The sequence below is a fragment of the Giraffa tippelskirchi genome, chromosome 7, assembly GCF_054371585.1.
Source record: "Giraffa tippelskirchi isolate mGirTip1 chromosome 7, T2T-mGirTip1v1.2.pri, whole genome shotgun sequence".
Lineage (NCBI taxonomy): Eukaryota > Metazoa > Chordata > Mammalia > Artiodactyla > Giraffidae > Giraffa > Giraffa tippelskirchi.
Window position 1 is genome coordinate 106,823,215 of NC_137281.1, and position 20,170 is coordinate 106,843,384.

Sequence of the window (20,170 nt, forward strand, 5' to 3'; positions counted from 1 at the left end):
TGTTTACTGAGTTAGGGTGTTGGGATAACATTTGAGAATGCTTTCATGATGGGCCCTTCTCTTCTCCATTACGTAAATAGCCTAGCCAGCTGGAGAAACCACAGATGGAACCAGAAGACCCTGGCTTGGCACTTCCCTGAATATTTGGTAATCCTCTATCCTGTGACGTTTTTGAAAGGGAAGACAGTAATGTACCCCTCAGGGAACTTTGGATGGAGCCTTAAGCATCTATTTCTGAGTCTGTAGTTTTCCTTACTTACTAGGAAAGAAAGTGGACCTTGACACATCAGAGACTTGTCTTCCTGACTTGTTCTTTCCCTCCATAGGGCAAGAAGTTTGAGATTCTCCCAGATGGCTTGCCTTCTGCCAGGAAGCTCATCTACTACACGGGGTGCCCCATGCGCTCCAGACACCTTCTGCAGCTCCTGAGCAACAGCCATCGCCTCTACATGAACCTACAGCCCGTTCTGCGCCACATCCGGAAGTTGGAGGAAAATGAAGGTATCACAGGATCTTGGGCGGGAAGCAGGTGGTACTTTCGCCACCCATGGCCCCTTACTCTACAGCTGCCAAGAACTGGGGCTTTAGTCTCCTGAAGAGTGGGACCTGGGGACCCCCAGCCTCTCCAGGTTCCCAGCAGCATTGCTTTTTCCATCTCAGCAGTCCTGGAAGGCCCACCCACAGCCTGGTCAGCATATCTGAGATTATCCCTGCTATTTAACTGTCCTAGCTAACAGTCTTTTTAAAGTTTCCCTGCCCTCACCTTGAAAGTCCTTGTGGAAAGCCACTATGTGGAAGCACAGGCTAAGGTTTATCTGCATCTCAGAGCTTTGTTTATACACTGGTCCACCTTGGGGCTGTTATCTACAGGCTCTCTGAAATTCCTTCCAGTGTGATTATTCCTTATGTTAGAGTGACAGTAAAGGTGGGCCACAGAATATCTCCAGCCTCTTGTTGACAAGTAGGAAGCCCCTTGTCTAGCTCAGCAAAAAAGACCAACAAAGGAGAGAAAAGTTTACAGTTGAGGATCTTGTCAGCCTGTCCTGTTGGGGAGCGGGGGCGGTTTGCTGAGACATAGAATAGAGCAGTGCATTTGGGACTTCAGAGTTCTGAGCCATGAAAAGGGCAAGTCTTGGTGAGGAGAGGAAGACGAAGTGAAGGCTTCTAACAGTAGACTTCAGCTTCACAGTATTAACCTGATGGTTAGCTCTTTTATCTCCTGTGGTTACTCTGTACAGCACACTCCAGTTTCACACCCAAAAATGCTACTTTACATATTTGGTCTTTCAATGTCTTCAATTTTTTTGCAAACTCATGTTATAGTAATTGTTGGCAATTTGATTGGATTTGATTTGGGGTATTTGCGTGAATTAGGATTCAGATTCATATTAACTTAGGTCCATGTCGGAAACACATTTTGACCTCTCAGACCTCACTTTTCCTATAGAAACAAGACAAGTACCTGTCCTCTCTTAACAAACAAAAATCCTTATAGAGGTTTAAACAAAATCTGATGGATGTTTCTCAAAAGTTGCCTCTCAATTTAAATGAGGCCCAGTTTGGAGATGCCATTGTAATTTAAGTAGCAATTAGAACATGAATCATTTTCCACTGTCTGCCACCAAGCTGCATTTGTCTTTGGAGAGAATTAGTCTCACTGTCTAGTGTATTGGCTTCCCCTGCTGCCAGACTGCCAGTTCTTCCCCATGATGACTCATCAGTATAACAAATGCATGTATCTGTCTGACGCTGACATGAAGATAAGGAATATAAATGGGCAGAAGCACCAGGAAAGCTTGTGTGTAGAGCTTAGGAGCAGAGCCCATCGTTTGCCAAGTTGTCTTCATTCCTAAATGGCCAACTCGCAACTTTGGGAAATTCATTTATTCCAGCAGGTCTCTGCCCACAGCATTTTAGTAAATTCTTGTTTAGGTGACTGTAATGTGAGCCCCATGAACCCTGAAAGAATTAATGAACCTCCCCTATAGGTTCTGAAGAAAAATTACAAAGGATGTTGAGTTGTTAAGAGCAGAGGGCTTGTCTCTTATCAAGTGTAGTACCAAGTGCATGTGAGGGCTCATGTGAGTGGGGCGGTGAGAATGACAGTGATGCAGATTGGGTCTTTGATGTGGGTATGTGTAGATACATTTTGCAGACATGGCTTTTTTTTTTTCTTCCATGTCTTTACTTTCTTCTGCTTAGAAATCCCTCCAGATCTGAAGAGACCCTGAAACTAAGTTCCTCTGGACTAACCTTGGCCTGAATTCAGTTATTTCACCCACACTTAAGGACTGCAACATTTTAAACAAACAAACAAAAAAAGCTATTAACATTAGCCAAAATCACAGCATGAAAAGAATCTTTATTTTTCTTAATTAGATTTCATCTAGTGTCACCTTGTCTGAGACACTATTTTTGTATTTTATAGTAAAAATGGTCACAAGAATCCTATTGTTTTAAAAGAGATGGATATGGAGAAGGCAATGGCACCCCACTCCAGTACTCTTGCCTGGAGAATCCCATGGATGGAGGAGCCTGGTGGGCTATGGTCCATGGGGTCGCTAAGAGTTGGACACGACTGAGCAACTTCACTTTCACTTTTCCCTTTCATGCACTGGAGAAGGAAATGTTAACCCACTCCGGTATGCTTGCCTGGAGAATCCCAGGGACGACAGAGCCTGGTGGGCTGCCATCTGTGGGGTCACGCAGAGTCGGACACGACTGAAGCGACTTAGCAGCAGCAGCAGCAGCAGCAGAGCTGCAGCTGAGACCTAGTGCAATCAAATAAATAATTTTTTTTTTTAAGAAAAAGAAAAAAAGATGGATAAAAAATGCTTCCTGTCATGAAATTTTTTTTTCAGCTCGGTTTTACTCAATAGCTAGGGCTTATTCTTAGGTTTTATGTCAAGAGGGTGCATTGACTTGCATTATGGTCCAAAATAATGCAAAAAGTTTGGTGTTCTGTGGGCTTTTACAACAGGTGATTTGCATTGTTGACACCAGTGATTACTAGGGGGTGAGCAGTTGCATTTTGTATTTCTTAGAATAAATTTCAAAATTATTTCAACATTTCCCTCATTTTGTAACTGATTGGTGTGAAACTTCTTAAATGTTTGCAGAAGATCTAAGAGATGAAAAGCACGATGACAGGAGTAGAAGCCAGCACGTGGAACACCAAGGCTGTGCTGCCATGGTGACAGGAAGTAATTCAGGCTAGGCTCCTATTAGATAGAAGACAAGTTGGCAACGTACTTATTTTCTAGTGACTATGTATGTGAGTATAGAATAACTAGTTGACTCCAAATCTGTCAGAAATTTGGGAGTAAAAGGGCTATTTGTAAAGATATAGAAAAGTTTTTTTAATTATTAGAGCCACTATTATCAGTTGTCTTAAGGCTTAAGACTTTTTTTTTTTTTTACTTTTTCTCTTTACTTTTTACCTTTCCAAGGGCTACGTGCCTATTGTGTTGAAACTACAATGAATAGAAAGCATATGGGAATTTTGCAAACCCCTTTTAGCTCTTCATCTCAACTCCTGCTGCCTTAGAAAATAGGACTCATTAGAACCCAGCCTAGCCCTAAAAAGATGGGCTGTAGATGGATGTACTTTTGTAGCAACAATGTGTGGTTAGGCCCTGATGTCTGACTCCATTCTGCCTCACTGTGAGTATGGCTACACACACCTCTTTGCTTCAGCTTGAGTCCTTGGAAGTAACATGAATAGGCTGGAGCCCAGAAATGTACCATCATCTCCAAGCATGGCTGCCATTTTGCATCCTGGAGTGCATATCTTCTCTTTCTGCTGATGTTCCTTTCTTCTCTGGGGAAGCCTGTGGTGATTATACTTCAGGCTGGATTCAGACATCAAGAGTACAAGTATTTTCACTTAACCAAGAGACAAGACAAATCCATTAGCAGACCCTTGAGAACCCAAATAGTCTAGTTTAGTTAGCAGTTTCTGAAATAGTATCAATTCAACATTCCCCAAGTGCACTCTTGCTTTTTAACATTGTTCTGATGTGTTATTTCTCATTAGTATTAAAAATACAAGGCTCTTTTCTTTGTTTTAAATTTCTGAGCTCAAGCACAAAAATACTATGTTTGTATCAGTTGTATACCTGTAGCCCAGTTGTAAGTTTGGGCCTTTACGTAATGGTTAGTTTAGCATTTGATAAAAGAAACTTTCCAGTATTGTGTCTTTGTCTGCATTAAAGATCTGCACCAACTTGTTAAATAACAGTTTTATCAGTCAGAGGCTGTGTGGGTATAAATCATCAAACCAGAGTGATTACTATGTTTTCTTAATAGATCGTGAAGTCTCATTAGTTCAGCCTAAATGGAGGAAAGCTATCTTAATCCGTGAAAATCTCAGTCCTGGAATTTTTTGAAAGAAATTCTCATAAAAATAGTTTTATTTTAAATTGTCTTCAACAGTTAGAGCTAAGCTAACAATGGACCAAACTGAACAGATGAACAAATCAAATGAAAGGCAGTTAGCATAAGTGTACTTATGAAACCATTTCTATAGCAGAGTTTCTGAAATTATCTATGGGGAAGGACCAGATTTTTAAAAATCCACCGTGCACTGATACTTTTGCAAAGTTCAAAGTCTCATTAGTGGATGTCCTGGCAGTATCAGATCGCTCTGAAAGTTTCTAAATGTTTATTCTCAATTCCTAAACTTATTCCATTGTGGACAAATAACAGTTTTCAGACAAGAAGTGGTCTTATCATCCACATTGAGTAGCATTCTTCTGCAGTGTTTGAAACTTTAAAACTCTTTGAGTAGTTGAATACCTGCCTCAGATCTGTTGTACTGGGTGTTATTCATTTTGCAGTCTTCTTACACAGAGTTCCTATCAGAATTATCAGCACTTTCCAGTCACTCACTTCTGAATGTGAAATTATACTTGTTCGTGGCCTGATGGCTGCCCTGGGCTAACCAGCGGTTCCTCCTGCCTTGGTTGACTGTAATGACGAGCTGTGTTCCTCACCACACAGAGAAGAAGCAGTACCGGGAGTCTTACATCAGCGACAACCTGGACCTTGACATGGACCAGCTGGAGAAGCGGTCCCGGGCCAGCGGGAGCAGCGCTGGCAGCATGAAGCACAAGCGCCTGTCCCGTCACTCGACCACCAGCCACAGCAGCTCCCACACCTCGGGCATCGAGGCCGACACCAAGGCCCGGGATGCGGGCCCCGAGGACGCCTACCCCGGCAGTGCCATCCACCGCAAGCTGAAAACCTGCAGCTCCATGACCAGCCACGGCAGCTCCCACACCTCTGGGGTGGAGAGTGGTGGCAAGGACCGACTGGAGGAGGATTCACAGGATGATGGTAACCTGCCCCCCAGGCCCTCCAAGCTAACGGTGCTGACCCATCATCAGGGCCCCTCTGCTTTTTCTCTCCCAGTGCTTTCCCCAGTATTGGTTCCATAGGATTGATGTTGTAATAGAGAAGAGGGCAACACAGCATTGGCTTCTTCACCCTGGGTTAAAGAGATAAGATGAGATCTATAGCCTGTATCAGCATTTGGGTGCATCTTTTTTTATTGTTTTTCTGTTTCAAATAATTGCTGTAGCATTCAGGTTTGGGGAAAAGATATGCTGACTCCATTGAGGAAAACTGAAAAACATATGTGTGCTTACTGTAGAATTCATGTGGATCTCAAATCTCGTTAAATGCTCCAAGAGATGGCAGAGGTGGGAGACAGAGAGCTTCATGCACTATTCATTCTGTGTTTGTCAACAGTCTGCTTTGGCATGAGCCAAACGACCCATCAGCCTCAGCTGGCCCTTTGTCATCACAGCATGCTAGTTTTTCTTAAAGAGAAAAAATAATTGATAGTCAGATCATGGCATTAGCAGACATGTAGATAACACAACAGTCCTGAGAAAAAGAGAAGCAGGATCTAGTCGAGAATTGTCACTGGAATTTCCTATTGTGGAGTCTCATTAGCAAATTTATTTTTACATGTAAATAATTGCATAACCTCCATCAAGGTGTGGCTGTGAATGGTGACCATTTCCTTTCGGTCACTAAATGTCTTTCCCTTCTTCAGAAATAGAGATGTTGGTTGATGACCCCAGAGACCTGGAGCAGATGAACGAAGAGTCCTTGGAAGTCAGCCCAGACATGTGCATCTACATCACAGAGGACATGCTCCTGTCACGGAAGCTGAATGGACACTCGGGTGAGCTCCCGCAGAAAGGACCTCTCCTTACCCGGGGAGTGGTCCTGGACTGGGAAGCAGGCGCCCAGGAAAATAGAAGGGATGGGCTGGGGGCTCCACGTCAGTGTTATAGACTGTGGGATCTGTGGAGGAAAAGGAAAGGGAAGCTGGAGAAGCACTCAGCATTGGAATTAGCATCCTCTACCTCATGCTTTGGACAAAGCTGTGTAATTGGGTTTTATCTTTCTTTTTTTGCTCTTTTAAATGATAGTCAGAGAGTTATGTGATGTATCTGTTAAGAGGCTTGGAGACCCTTCAAACTGGCCTTCTTCTTTCCATAGACAAGAAAACCCATGGATTAGAGAGGACAAATGCTGTGTGGCTAAAAACAGCAGTCAGGTCTTCAGGTTTACTTTGTTTTGTTTTCCCCCGTACTATATTATATGGACTTCCCAGGTGGCACAGTTGGTAAAGAATCTACCTGCCAATGCAGGAGACGTAAGAGATGTGGGTCCAATCCCTGGGTCAGGAAAATTCCTTGGAAGAGGAAATAGCAACCCACTCCAGTATTCTTACCTGGAAAATCTCATGGACAGAGGAGCCTGGCAGGCTTCAGTCCAAGGGGGTCACAAAAGAGTTGGACACAACTGAGCGTACGCGTGCACGCACACACACACACACACACACACACACACACACACTGTATCATACAGGGTGTAGGAATCTGGAGAAAAAGTGTTAAAAAAGGTTGGCATAAAAAAACTCTTAAATTCTATATTTGGTGACATCTTTAAATGTATTCACTATAACCCTTTTATAGAGTTACATAATAATATATTTATTTCTCTCAAATGAAAGTTGGCATCTTAAAAAAAAAGTAGTTTTTTTAAAAAAAAAACCTCAGACTTGTAATTGCTTTTGTGACATGTCATGAATTAGTCTCTGTTCTTTAAAGAAAATGCCTTAGGAGCCAGCACTGTCAAAATGACTTCAGTGCGAAGTGTCTTGCCACTGAAAGCACTGCTTGAGGGAGAGATCCTACTTCAACTGGAGTGACCTGGCATTGCCCTGTCATGACCCACAACCTCGGATTGTGATCCTCTGCCATGCGTCAGGGGATTAGTGATGAAAAGGTTAACAGACGCACTCTTTGTCATTCTGGCAGTTCTCTAAAGAGTAAGAGGAACCTTTGATGGCAGAATTCCACTTGCTAACCTAGCAGAACCGTGGCCTTCAGAAGCTTAGCCAGAAACAGACCTGCCCATGGTTGCTGAGAATCACTCTGAGCAACAAAGACCCAAGAGGCTGATTGCTCTAGTCATGCTCAGAGTTCTTGTACCAAACTTTGCCCCTTTTTGTCCATTTACTTTATTATGTTGAATTTTTTCCTTACAAATATGTTTTAGTATATATACGCACATTATAGCTGTATAGAGAGCATGTCATCACTCACTCTGTGTGTGTGTGTGTGTGTGTGTGTGTATGTGTTTGTGTAAAGAAAATTCTCTAAAGTGGGCCTCTGGGAGGGGAGATGAGGCATGCAGACTTTTACTTTCTATTTTTTTATTTCTGTTTGATTTAATTAATTTTGTAATTTTGTAATTTTAAATATAAATTAAGTTTGTTTAAAATTTAAAAAAATAAGATGGCCTTTGAAAAGATTTATGTATAAAAAATGCATATTGAAATGTCACATATAATAGAAAAAAGAACCTAAAGTTTAACAATGAGTAAAGTTATGTTCTATTCATGAAAGTGGAATATTATATAGCCATTTAATAATGAGATTTTCTTTCAGAGGATACTTAATAATATAAGAAACATAGGTAAGAAAAACAGTATAAATTGTTTAAATAGCATGATCTCAAATTATAAAAATGTTTATACATATAGGATAAAAATATTAGTAGCCTTTTTGCTGGATGATGGGGTTATGGATGTTTTTATTTTCTTCCTTGCATCATCCTAGTTTGCCAAAATTTCTATAATCTGAGCCTTTAAACATTGCTTTAAAAACACAGAGCTAAGATTGAGTGGTGATGTAGTGTACCACTCTCTCCTTCGTTCTTGTGGAAGTTTGGCAGGAGCTGGTTCAATGTTCTGATCATCAGGCTTGATGCTGAGTTTTCTAGTGCTGGTTCTGGGTTTTAGAGCAGATGATTTACAGGCAACTAAGGGCACATTTGGGCTCCCCTCGTGGCTCAGACAGTAAAGAATCTGCATGTAATGCAGGAAACCTGGGTTCAATCCCTGGGTTGGGAAGATCCCCTGGAGAAGGAAATGGCTACCTACTCCAGTATTCTTGCCTGGAGAATTCCATGGACAGAGGAACCTGGCAGGCTATAGTGCATGGGGTCACAAAGAGTCAGACATGACTGAGCGACTAACACACACACACACACACACACACACACACACACAGGCATATTTACAAGGAAACCCAAAAGGAACCATAGCAAGTGCCAACCAGTGCCCTAGTCCACATCTTCTTCCTGTGAAGATTCACTCAAAAGTTTAATGCTGGGACTGCCCTGGTGCTCCAGTGGTTAAGAACCCACTGATTGACATAAGTTATATCCCTAATCTGGGAACTAAGAGCCCACATGCCGCAGGGCAGCTAAGCCTGTTCTGTGCAACAAGAGAAACTACTGCAATGAGAAGCCCACACACAACAACTTGACAATAGCCCCTTCTCGACACAATTAGAGAAGCCCTGCACAAAATAGCAAAGAACCCAGCACAGCCAAAAATAAGTAAATAAATATTTTTTTTAAGTTTAATGCTTTTTAAAAGAGTATGAGCTTTCTAGAGAAAGATCCTCTGCTCAGGCAGTTGGTACCAACCCCAAAAACATGAGTGTCATCTGAGAATAAACTGTCTACATATAAGCCAAGGAATGTACGTATATCATTTTTTATTTTTTTTATTTTTTTATTTTTTTTCATATATCATTTTTTAATTGAACTAATCATCAAACACTTAATACATGCCAGACACTGGATTATCATGAGACCCTTTTAAAGAGATAGCATACAAAAAGTCATTTCTATGGATTACTAGCAGTGGTTGAATAAAAATCATATTACTTACTCAAGGTTCTTTTTTTTATCGGGTGGAAATGTACTTAAGCCATTTAGCCTTAAGGCTCTGGGGCTTGACCTTCACTTGCTCCATCTGTTTGCAAGAAACATGAGTGGCCTCACTTACATCGCCAGTTCTTGTTGACAGTTTTACCTCCTTAAACATTTTTTCTGGGTGCTTTATTCCTATGCCACAGTCTAGGGAAGTTTTAGCCCTGGATTTCTGTTTCTGAAATACCGTCAGGCCCCCTGAGCTCTCAGTGACAAGGGGCTGTGGTGATCTCAGAGGTCCAGAGCTTGACTTCTCACTGTAGCCTCCCATTTTTGGTGTCAGGCCAGTAAAACCTGTTGCAGGAGGCCTGTGCCGTGGCCCTATCTTCCCGGAGGTACCTCCGAAACAGAGTGTGTTCCATATGCAGGCCCTGGACCTTGCCCTTTTGTGGGCGTTTGCTCTTCAGCTGGATGGGTGCTGTGCTCAACCCCATTTGTAAGAGGACACTGGCCAGGACACACAGGTCCTTACTTGCCTGGACCCAGTTCCCACCATTTACCCACTGCTCATTTAAGTAGAACCAAGCCTAGAGGCTGCATCACTGTTCAGAGAGTCATATTCAAAGTCAGTGTTGTATGGAGAGTAGGGGAGCTTTAGAAACCACTTTCACCTTCAGCCTTTGTTTTTGTTTCTAACTGCATCCTAAACAGCTTAATTAGAAGTTTGTTTTAGAGAATGCAGTTTTTAACCTCCGTGCTATGCTTTAACCCCTCATGGATCTCACCACTCCCTGCAACACAAGGAGTGGCTGTGATCCATGCCTGTCGTCCGCCACCAAAGGTCCACAGGGAGGTTCGTCGGCACTGGCTAATATTTGCACTTTAGTTCTTGGTAGTAGGGTCGCTCAGCGGTAAGGAATCTGCCTACATTGCAGAAGACGCAGAAGACCAATCCCTGGGTCGGGAAGATCCCCTGGAGAAGGGCACGGCAACCCACTCCAGTATTCTTGCCTGGAGAATCCCCATGGACCGAGGAGCCTGGAGGGCTGCGGTCCACAGGGTCACAAAGAGTCAGACACAACCAAAGTGACTGAGCACAAGCACACAGTAGTTCATGTCAGATGCGTGGCAAGAAGGATAAATAATTTGAGGTCTTCACTGGTTTTTCTTCTGTGTTTTACTTTAGGATTGATTGTGAAAGAAATCGGTTCTTCCACCTCCAGCTCCTCAGAAACGGTAGTCAAACTGCGTGGCCAGAGCACGGATTCTCTTCCACAGGTACGGGAGGAGTTGAAAAACTTAAATAAGGAGCTGAAGTTATAGACAGTTTTAAATAGGGGCTTAAACATTTATAATTATGTAAATGAGCAGAAATTTAAAACCTTCAGGAAATGATACCTAGTAGATACATACTTTCTAGTGCTAGTCTGAATTTATTTCCATTTATTTGCTAGTTCCATTTCTGTTTGAGTGGGATTTTTATTTGGATGAACTGTGTGCTTTGTTTCATACTTCATATGGGTGAGAAGCCTCTGGTCTTTAGGTTTCAGGTTAACTCTGTGTGTGTGTGTGTGTGTGTGTGTGTGTGTGTGTTGATCTCAACAACTGGGAGAGTAATTTTCTTGTCAGGTATGTTGTGACAGAACATACTCTTAATTATTCCACACTCTTAATTATTCCATTCAGTTTGAATTTTAAAACTGTGCTAAGCTAGAGTATTTGATAACCTGTAATCACTGGTTAGACGATTAAGCTATCAGAAGATACAGACAAATTCAAATACTCTGAAACTCACTGTTGCAGCATTTGGATGGAATCTACAACTGATACTCACCTCTGTCTTCTGAGCATTCTTTCTCTCTTCTTATATGCCGTCTGTTTTGGGTGCTCTATGGGTCTGTTGTTTTATTCACTCTATTTTCTTCCCTCTTTTTTCTTTCTTTCTCTTGTATTCTGGCAGTCTTTGCCTCCTACATTTTTCTCTCTTTCTTCCCTTATTCACTTTTGTCTTTTTTTTTCCCTTCCATTTCAGTAGCCATAATATGAGTGTGACATTTTATGAAATATTCTCCTAGCACTTCCAATGAGAAGTATTTACAGCTGTACATTAGCATGATGATTAGGAGTATAAGCTCCAGGGTCAAACTGCCTTGGTTTGCACCCCACCCCTGCCACTCAGTGTTTGCTCTTACATGAACATTTGTGGGGCACAGCTAAGGATCAGATTCTACACACATGAGATGGGGGGATGGGTGCCTGCCTTGACGCTTTGTGGCGATGACCTGATGAATTCTGTGTGAAGTTTTGGTAGATCCTCAGAAGACACCATCAGTACGAGGATCATCACCTTTGGGGGGCTCTCAGATATGGCAATTCCAAGTAAAATGTTGTTGGGCTCAGACTCAGTTCTCTCCTGCTGGTAGCAAAAGTGGTATCTTATTCTAACAAGGCTGGCCTTTGTGGTTGCAGCAGCAAAAGTAGGTTAGAGCTGTAACGGTTTATTTCCATAAGTAACCCATTAAAGATCTTCTATTCATGTAATTATTGGAACCATTTTTTAACCTGCTTATATTTTCAGCCAGTAACACCTCTGAGGATAATGAATTTGGAAAGTCTGTCACCTGCTGTGTGCAGCATTTGGCAGAGTACAACTTCTTGCAGTGTTTAGGAGCCACCTCTTCATCCTGGGGCTGCCTCCCAACCTTTTCTACACCAAGAACACTTCATGTTATTTTTATACCCAAGAATTCTAGCTTTTTTTAAAAAAAATAGCTTTTTAAACTGTGTTTCTTGAGTAGTAATTGGTTTGTTTTCCCATCTCATAGTAAAAGAATAACACATTAAATAATAAATAAAATATTTATTAAAAATATTTATTAAAAAATAAATAAAAAAGAATAACATACTAAAAGAATAACATAATAAAAGAATAATAATTAAAATAATTAAAAGAATTAAACGAATCGCCAGTCCAGGTTCACTGCATGATACAGGGTGCTCGGGGCTGGTGCACCGGGATGACCCGGAGGGATGGGAGGGGGAGGGAGGTGGAAGGGGGGTTCTGGAAGGGGAAAACATGTACACCCATGGTGGATTCATGTCAATGTATGGCAAAACCAATACAATATTGTAAAGTTAAAAAATAGAAAATAAACTAATTTAAAAGAAAGAAAAAAAAGAATAACAGACCTCAGCACAAGAGTGTTGCTATGCTGAATTGCCATATCCTCATGGAAAAGCAAAGAAACAATAGGTTTACCTCTGCAACCTGATTTTAGGAGAACTGCTTGGTTTCTGAGATGCTGGAGACAGTTGGATTCATGTTGCATTGACTTCTCTGAGCCTTGAGTTATTCTACGGAGTGGGTGGGGAAGATCATTGAGTTCCTAGGGCCTAGCACATAATAATGGCTCAGGAAATGTTAGCTACTATTATTGGTGGTAGTAGCATTTTTTCCTCACAGGGCTTCAGGGCCCAGAAAGCACAGATTGGAAGCCACCCTCTAACAGCTAAGGATTCCTTAACATTCTCTGATTTGGCAGCTTTTCTCTGTGCAGGGCACAGAGTGCTGAACTTTCACATTAGTCTATACTGTTAAAGTCGTTTCAACCTTCCCTTGTCTTGTAGACTATATGTCGAAAACCAAAGACCTCCACCGATCGACATAGCTTGAGCCTCGATGACATCAGACTGTACCAGAAGGACTTCTTGCGCATTGCAGGACTGTGTCAGGACACTGCTCAGAGTTACACCTTTGGGTGTGGCCATGAACTGGATGAGGAAGGCCTCTACTGCAGCAGCTGCTTGGCTCAGCAGTGTGTCAACATCCAAGATGCTTTTCCAGTCAAAAGAACCAGCAAATACTTCTCTCTGGATCTCACCCATGATGAAGTTCCAGAGTTTGTTGTTTAAAGGACCTCTGCGTGCAGCTGTCTGGACAGCCTGCTGCTTGCTAGAGGCTGTGAAAGCCATGGGTTCTTTCTTTACCTATTACTTGTGCCATATTTTCTTCACCCCAGACATATCTCTTTCTTTATAATAGTTGTGATGGAAATAAAAGCCGTGGGACAGTTGCACTTTAAGTATTACACGGGAGGAAAAGGACTACAGAGAATGTACAGCAAGACAAGTGCCCGGAAGTTCACTGATATTTTGAAAGGAAATGTGCTTTACTGGTTACCAAACCTTCAGGATATCAGACTGCAGTGTGTGCGTTCATTGTTTTGTTTTCCAGTTCAATTACGTGTAACATCACTTTCTTTTTTCTATCATGTGAAAGATGTTGTTGTGTTTCTTTGTTTGCTTGTATGTTTTTTTTTTCCTACCACTTCCTCATGAAATGCTGGTGATTTGAGGGAGGAGAGAGAGAAAAGAGGCTCTCATCTTTTAAGAGAGAGACAGTTGCCCAGTCATAGCCATTGCATCCCTGCTGGGGCTGTCCCAAAGTGAACAGGAATGAAGCGGTTCCAGCATGCCAAAGATGCGTCATCACAGAAGTGCAGCCCAGGGTCAACAAGATGTGAATCAAGCAATAACCAAAAGACGGTGTGGTGAGGCCTGTGATTGCTTCACGCTGGTCAGTGCCACGTCCTCCTCCTCTTCCAGAAAGCTCTAGGACTCAGCCAAGTCCCTTGTCCAAGTAACAGATCGCGTGTGTTCATGCCATAATGAATTTTGTGGAGTTTCCAAAACTAATTTCTGTTAAAACTGTAGAAACGTCTTAGAATATGTTTATACTTGGTGGTTTGTTTTTTTTTAATCAAGAATAAATTATGGTAATGTTGGTTTCTGCTTAACCAAAATACCCCAACTATACATATATGTTATACATATATAAATACGTAAGATTGTGTGTTTATATGTGTCTGAAGCTTACCACCTTTTCACCTATGAAAGACAGCTCCCATGTCTATCTTACATACATGGTCTTTCTTGTTTGGTACAGAGGATAATGCTGTTTGGTGTCACTGAATGAATGATGCCTACAGACAATCAGTTGATAGATACACAGTTAAGAATGACTATTTTCTCATGTGTCTTTTGCCATAGTTCTCAACCCTAGTTGCATCATGGAATTATCTGGGGAGCTTTGAAAAAACTAAAAATGTCTGGGTACCACCTCAGATGAATTAAATCAGTGTCTTGCGGTGAGACCCAGGTGAAAATTGCCTTTTCTTTTGAAGTTTCCAGATGGAGCTAGTATGTAACAGGATTGAAAACCACCAATCCCAAGGATCTCTTTTTCATTAACTTTGACGTATACAGAAAATGTTAGTGTTTGAGAAAAGGCCATTTTTAGGACAGTTACTGCCACTGCTGTTAGGATATATAATAAAATCAAGTCAGGAAAGTGAACTTACTCACCTTCAGATGTACAGTAACAGTGTTGCTCGCACTTCAGGAAAGTACTTTAGCACAATGTCTTTCTACGAGATGTTTTTAATGATTTCCTATATTTACAACATTTGTTTACCATATTTTGATATACCATTTTTTCTATCTACCAAGTTTTATTAAAAAAACTATATTATTTTCTAAAGAAACAGTCATATTTTTATACAAAATTAAGTTTTCAGGTAACAAAGAAATAGACTTAGGGTACAGCAGAACCTATAGTGTTCCCCATGGATGGGGGTCAGTATTATAAACACATGGAGAATGAAAACAAGCTCTAGCTGTGTTGCCCCTCACATTTTCCCCCCCTGTGATATGAAAGGGCAGTGGGTACACACAAGCCTGGTCAACTTGGTTTAACTTGACACTTTAAAAGGAAAAACATTTCTATGGAGTGCTATAGTCAGGAAATTATTTTGCTTTTATCAAATGTTTGAAAGAACCAAAGTTTCAGATGTCAGAATGTATTAAAGTATCTCAATCTTTGTATATAAAAGGATAAAAGGTATGAAAGGATCATCTAATGACTATTACTTGTAAGTCATTAAATAATCCACCATTTCTTATAGATGCTTAAGAGACAAATTCTGATGAACTTTGACCCTAAAAAGCCCAGATCATAAATGTGGTGTATTTCCTTAGCTCTTAGTATTTCTTGTTTAAACATCAAAAAAAATATATTTAATTAAGTACATAATGCTTTATACTTTTATTTTCTATCTACTTCAAACAGAATCAGGTCTTTAGGGTTTTGCCAGCATCGTTAGTGGTTTTGCACACCCTCTTTCTAATTGGATTTATGAATAGTCTTGTGGGTTTTCAAAAATGAGACATGCTAAGGACATATTTTTGCTTTTTGATCCACTGCGGCAGAATTATATATATGTATATGAAAATCCATTTGAATATCTACATTTTATATTTGGAAATTGTTTTAAAAAATAAAGGAAAAGTATAAACCTGATATTTATTCTGCATTTGTTAATATCCATTGCTAGTCAGTATACCAGTTTGGTATATATTGCCTCTACACGTCTGCATTTGTATCTGCAACAATGAACTTTATATCTGCATAAATTGTAAATAATCCTTTCTGTGAAAGGATCATCATGTTAAGATGATACCAAAAGTGTGTTTTAAAAAACTGCATTATTTTGTAATTATTCTTATAAGGACTTCATGGTAAGATTAGCAGTCAATAAAGTTACTTTTTATTTGTCTTTGAAGTGCCTTTTTAAAAATTATTATTAGAGTTCTCCATTATGCAAGAGTGACTGTTCTCTTTATGTTCTTCTTTCCTATAATAGAGCACGTTTAAGGACAACCTGATAGAATTCTGAGCAAAGTAGCCCTTGTGTTGATGCCAATAGCTGATGCCAAGCCCTGCCGGGTGCCAGAGCCTGCTCCACGTGTGTCAGAAGCTCATGTGTTAACTGTTGAATCCTCGTATTCCCATAAGGCAGGTACTGTTATTCTTCTCAATTTAGAGATGAAGGAAACAAGGTTCCGAGGCTCAAGGGTGTGGCAGTCAACCACTATCCAGTCCCAAAGTGTGGGGCTTAAAGGTCTCTACTTCTTTATTTTCATTTTTTTAAAATAACTACATGAACTTTTGCCCATTCAACAGTCATTATTGGAGTGTTCTAGTTTCAGTAAAATGAGTGGTTGCATTTAAAAGCATGCATTCACAGATCGAATGTGAGGGTAGCATGGCGTAAAGCATAGAGCCCAGAGCTTAGAATCAATAGACAGGATTCTGTAAAGCCTGTCTTACCTCCTAAAGGAGAATCCAGTGTCTTGTCTTTGCTCCAGCTTTCTTGGCTATAAAACAGGAATAATTCACAGGACTGTTGCGGATTAAATACAGTAATGGGTATAATATGCCCCTGATGACTAGGGTGGGAGAGAGTAGGGTTCTCAAATCTTCTAACAAACATTTAATTTCTGTATAATTGAGCCATTTGATCATTTTGAAGCAAACAGTACAAAAACAAACTTTCCAGTTGGGTGTCATTCGTGAACTTTGCAGCATATCTGGAAAATTGTAAGTTGGAGGCAAGAGGAGAAAATATATGGGCACTGTCTGTGTGTCTGATATTACACACATATCTAATCCTCACAACCCTTCAAGGTGTTGTCACCCACATTTTGCAGCTGAGGAAATGGTTCAGTTTGCCCGATCCTGTAGGTAGTAAGAGATAGAGAAAAGTTTTCAACCTAAATTTGTCTCCAAAAGCTTTGCTTTTTTTTTTTTTACTGCATACACCATGTTACCCACTTAGAGAAAACTCAGAATCTAATAGGAAGCACAAAATTACAATTTCGATAATGTGATAAATGGAATTTATTTGTTCACAAACTTTTTTTTTTTTTGAGCACCCACTGTCGGCCAAACATACATAAGGCTTAATCAGACATTGCTTGGCACAGACGGTGAAGACCTTGGAGATGGGAGTGGGAGGTGGGAAGAGCAGAGATGTATTCAGAAGAGCCTTGAATGGAGACTTCTGGCAGAATGGGTGAGGTGCAAGCTGTCCAGGCAGGGGCTTAGAAGCTGGAGACAGCAGTGCTCATTCAGGGACCTGCGAGGGACCCTTTAACTCGAGTAATCACCCTTCAGCCTACATGAGAGAGGCTTTGGATACCCAGATGAAGACACTTGAGTGTTTGCACAGCAGGGAGCAACTGGAGGGGTTTATAAGAAGAAAGAAACATGTCCGAAGTTTGAGAGAAATAATGGAAACAGTGCAGGTAGAAGTGGAGACTAGGGAGAAGATGAGGATTTGAAATAAGAATGTGGCAGCAGGCTGGAAAAAGAAAAGATTCAAAAGCTATGTAGGAAGCAGAATAGCAGAATTTTCTTTCTCTCTGTCCCTCTCTCACACACACCCAGAGCTGTCACCTCCAAAGCTAAAAACTGGAGAAACAGGCAATTTTGCCATACTTGGCAATAATCTTGAGAGGACTGTAGAGTTAATTACTGCTTTATATGATGAACTAAAATCTACTCTGCATGAATACTTTGAAAATTGGCACAATGGCTTCAACTTCTCTAGTCTCCAGCAGTGGTTCTCAGCCTTGATTGCACATTAGAATGACCTGGAGAACAACGCCTGGGGCCCAGACCAGAGCTGCTGATTTATTTGGTCTAGGGTGGGCATGGTGCTGCTAAAAGTTCTGCAAGTGATGCTAATGTGCATTAGGGTTGCAACCCAGTGGTCTATAGATAAGCCCAAGCAACATGGACCAACCAGTTACCTGCTCCTGAACTCTGACCCCCACTTGGGATGGGTTAGGTCTCCAGTGTGTCCAGGTGTGTTGCATTTTGTGCGAGCAACATTGATTTCTTTTTGCCAACATAGCTGTCAAGGAGTGAACCTGTGTTCAAGTGAAGTACTGAACCCATTTCAGAAAGTGAATGCACCCACATTCTAGAGCCCTGGGTGTTATATACATATGGTCTGACTAAGTATGAGGGTGGAGGTTATATGAATACCAGGAAAATATTTTAAAATCTCCTCCCTTTCACTCTTTTATTTGCCTCACCATTTCTCTGATGCTTTATACAAGTTGATCCCCACACAGAGGTGTAATGAAAATAGTAAGCTGAATTCCACCCAACCCTTTGATTCTTGCATCATATATTGTGACTTAATGGAGCAGCCTGTGCTCTGAAACATCCTGCTTAGATGCTATGAGCCAATGCAGGTGATGGAGTTATATACACTCAAGAAATTAATCAAAAGTCTATAAACATGGCACAGATATAATGAACCAACTCATTATTTAGGATGGGTGTTTACCCATCTGGTGTCAGCTGTAGTCAGTTAAGGTCTCTTCAATTTATTACTGTCATTATGGCAAGAGGTGGATTTCATAGGAGGAGATAGTTCCTAGCTTAGGAAGGAATTACATTCCAAGTTTGCTCCTAAATTTGTTGTTTGATATTTAGAATAAACATCCCCAACTTCCATAATTAGCCCACAAATGCCTGTTTATCCTAGAAATATTATTAGAGATGATTTATTTTCTGTGCATAAGGAACTATCTATCAAAGGAGAGGCTCAGTGTATAAACAAGGCAGGTGGAGTGACCCCACAACCAGAGATGATAGCACCCCCAGTAGACCAAAAGTTGAGTCCTCAGGTTCTTCTCAGAGTACATTCATGCCCAACTATACATAAAAGTAGAAGCAAGCTTCAGGCAAACCATGCCAAAATGGAGCAACTCTAAGCCAGTTTCTCCCTCGGGTTGCATTAGGCATGATTCTAGTGTTTTCTCATGCATACCCCAGGCTCCATTCTCAAGCTGCTCAACCCTCACCTGCCGTCATGAAAGAGTCAGCTGGATTGAGGCCAACTCTAAGATCAGGTCACAGGCTCTCTTCTGATCTACAGGCATGGGAGGAAGTGGGTCAGTGTAAGAGCTTCTTTGCAAAGCAGAAGCCCCTGGTCTTCTTAGACTCTATCCCTTATTTGCTACAGGGTATTAACAAGGTGCTATAAGAGAGAAGACAGGGAGTCTATACTGGGACCTTTAAATGCAACATCAATATAAATGTGGAAGACCATAAAATCCATTGGAGAAATTAAAAGAAGGCCTAAATAATATATCATGTTCCTAAAAGGAAGAACTCAATAATCTGTGTCGATTTTTCCCATCAATTCCAATCAAATCCCAAATGAAACATTCTAACCATAATGGAATAATTGGAACCTGTTTTACCCTCTTACCTTAAACAGATAAAAACCTACCAAAGGCATATAAATGTTTCTTAAACATTCAACAATAGATAATGCAGTAGAATAAAGCCCCCAAAGGAGAAACAGACGAACCTTATCACTACCCCAGCTTACTGCCTGGAGAGCGTTTCTGAACCACAGTGAGGGAGGAGTGGTCTCCCTGAGAAGGCAGAGTGGAGAATTTGGGAATGCTAAGGTAACTAGAATTACTCTGGACAGAGTACAAGAGAAGAGAGAGCTGTACAGAGCAGGAGAGGGAAGGAGAGAGAGCATGCTCTAGAGATTTGCAGAGGGATCCCCTCAAGTTTGCAGCTGAGCACTGATCAGCATGTGCACATGACGGAAGCACTATGGGAAAGCGACTAAACCGTCTTCTTATATAGGACCAGAAATAGTTTGTCCCACCAGCTAGAGTGAAAAAACCTTGCGATATGTGGGGCATCTTATAAAGTACTCAGAAGGGTATTTTCCAAGACTAAAGGTTGTTCTGGCCCTCCTAACAAAGCATAAAAAGCAAGCCTTTTTCAATTTTGAAAGAAAAGTACTGTCAACTTAGAAGTCTATACCCAGCAAAGTCTCTTTCAAAGATGAAACTAAAACTTTTTCAGGCTTACAGATGATGAAATAATTCAATACCAGCTGATCTGCACAAAAAATGTTAATAGAAGTCTTTGGGGCAAAAGGAATATATCAGATGAAAAATTTTATCTGCACAAAGAATGAAGAGCCCCAGAAATGGTAAATATGTGGTTAAATATAAAACACAATTTTTCACATTTAGATCTAAAAAG

At 40.9% G+C, this 20,170-nt stretch overlaps 2 protein-coding genes across 44 annotated transcripts in view; both read left to right on the forward strand.

Annotated features, from left to right (window-relative positions):
• Positions 1 to 17,458, forward strand: part of FRMD6 (FERM domain containing 6) — a 384,502-nt gene extending 367,044 nt beyond the window's left edge. For 36 of the 43 annotated variants that reach the window (XM_081507304.1, XM_081507285.1, XM_081507281.1 and 33 more), the window contains 5 exons: positions 327 to 501; positions 5,002 to 5,337; positions 6,062 to 6,193; positions 10,430 to 10,521; positions 12,871 to 15,857. In XM_081507304.1, the coding sequence (XP_081363430.1) occupies positions 327 to 501; positions 5,002 to 5,337; positions 6,062 to 6,193; positions 10,430 to 10,521; positions 12,871 to 13,155 (1,020 nt within the window). In that variant the 3' untranslated portion in view covers positions 13,156 to 15,857. Of the gene's footprint in view, positions 1 to 80; positions 148 to 326; positions 502 to 5,001; positions 5,338 to 6,061; positions 6,194 to 10,429; positions 10,522 to 12,870; positions 15,858 to 15,944 lie in introns of those variants that run through there. The other 7 variants (XM_081507320.1, XM_081507319.1, XM_081507321.1 and 4 more) reach the window with 2 other exon arrangements.
• Positions 16,035 to 20,170, forward strand: part of GNG2 (G protein subunit gamma 2) — a 212,562-nt gene continuing 208,426 nt past the window's right edge. The window contains exon 1 of the mRNA XM_081507330.1: positions 16,035 to 16,096. The gene's annotated coding sequence lies outside the window, so the exon portion shown is untranslated. The remainder of the gene's footprint in view (positions 16,097 to 20,170) is intronic.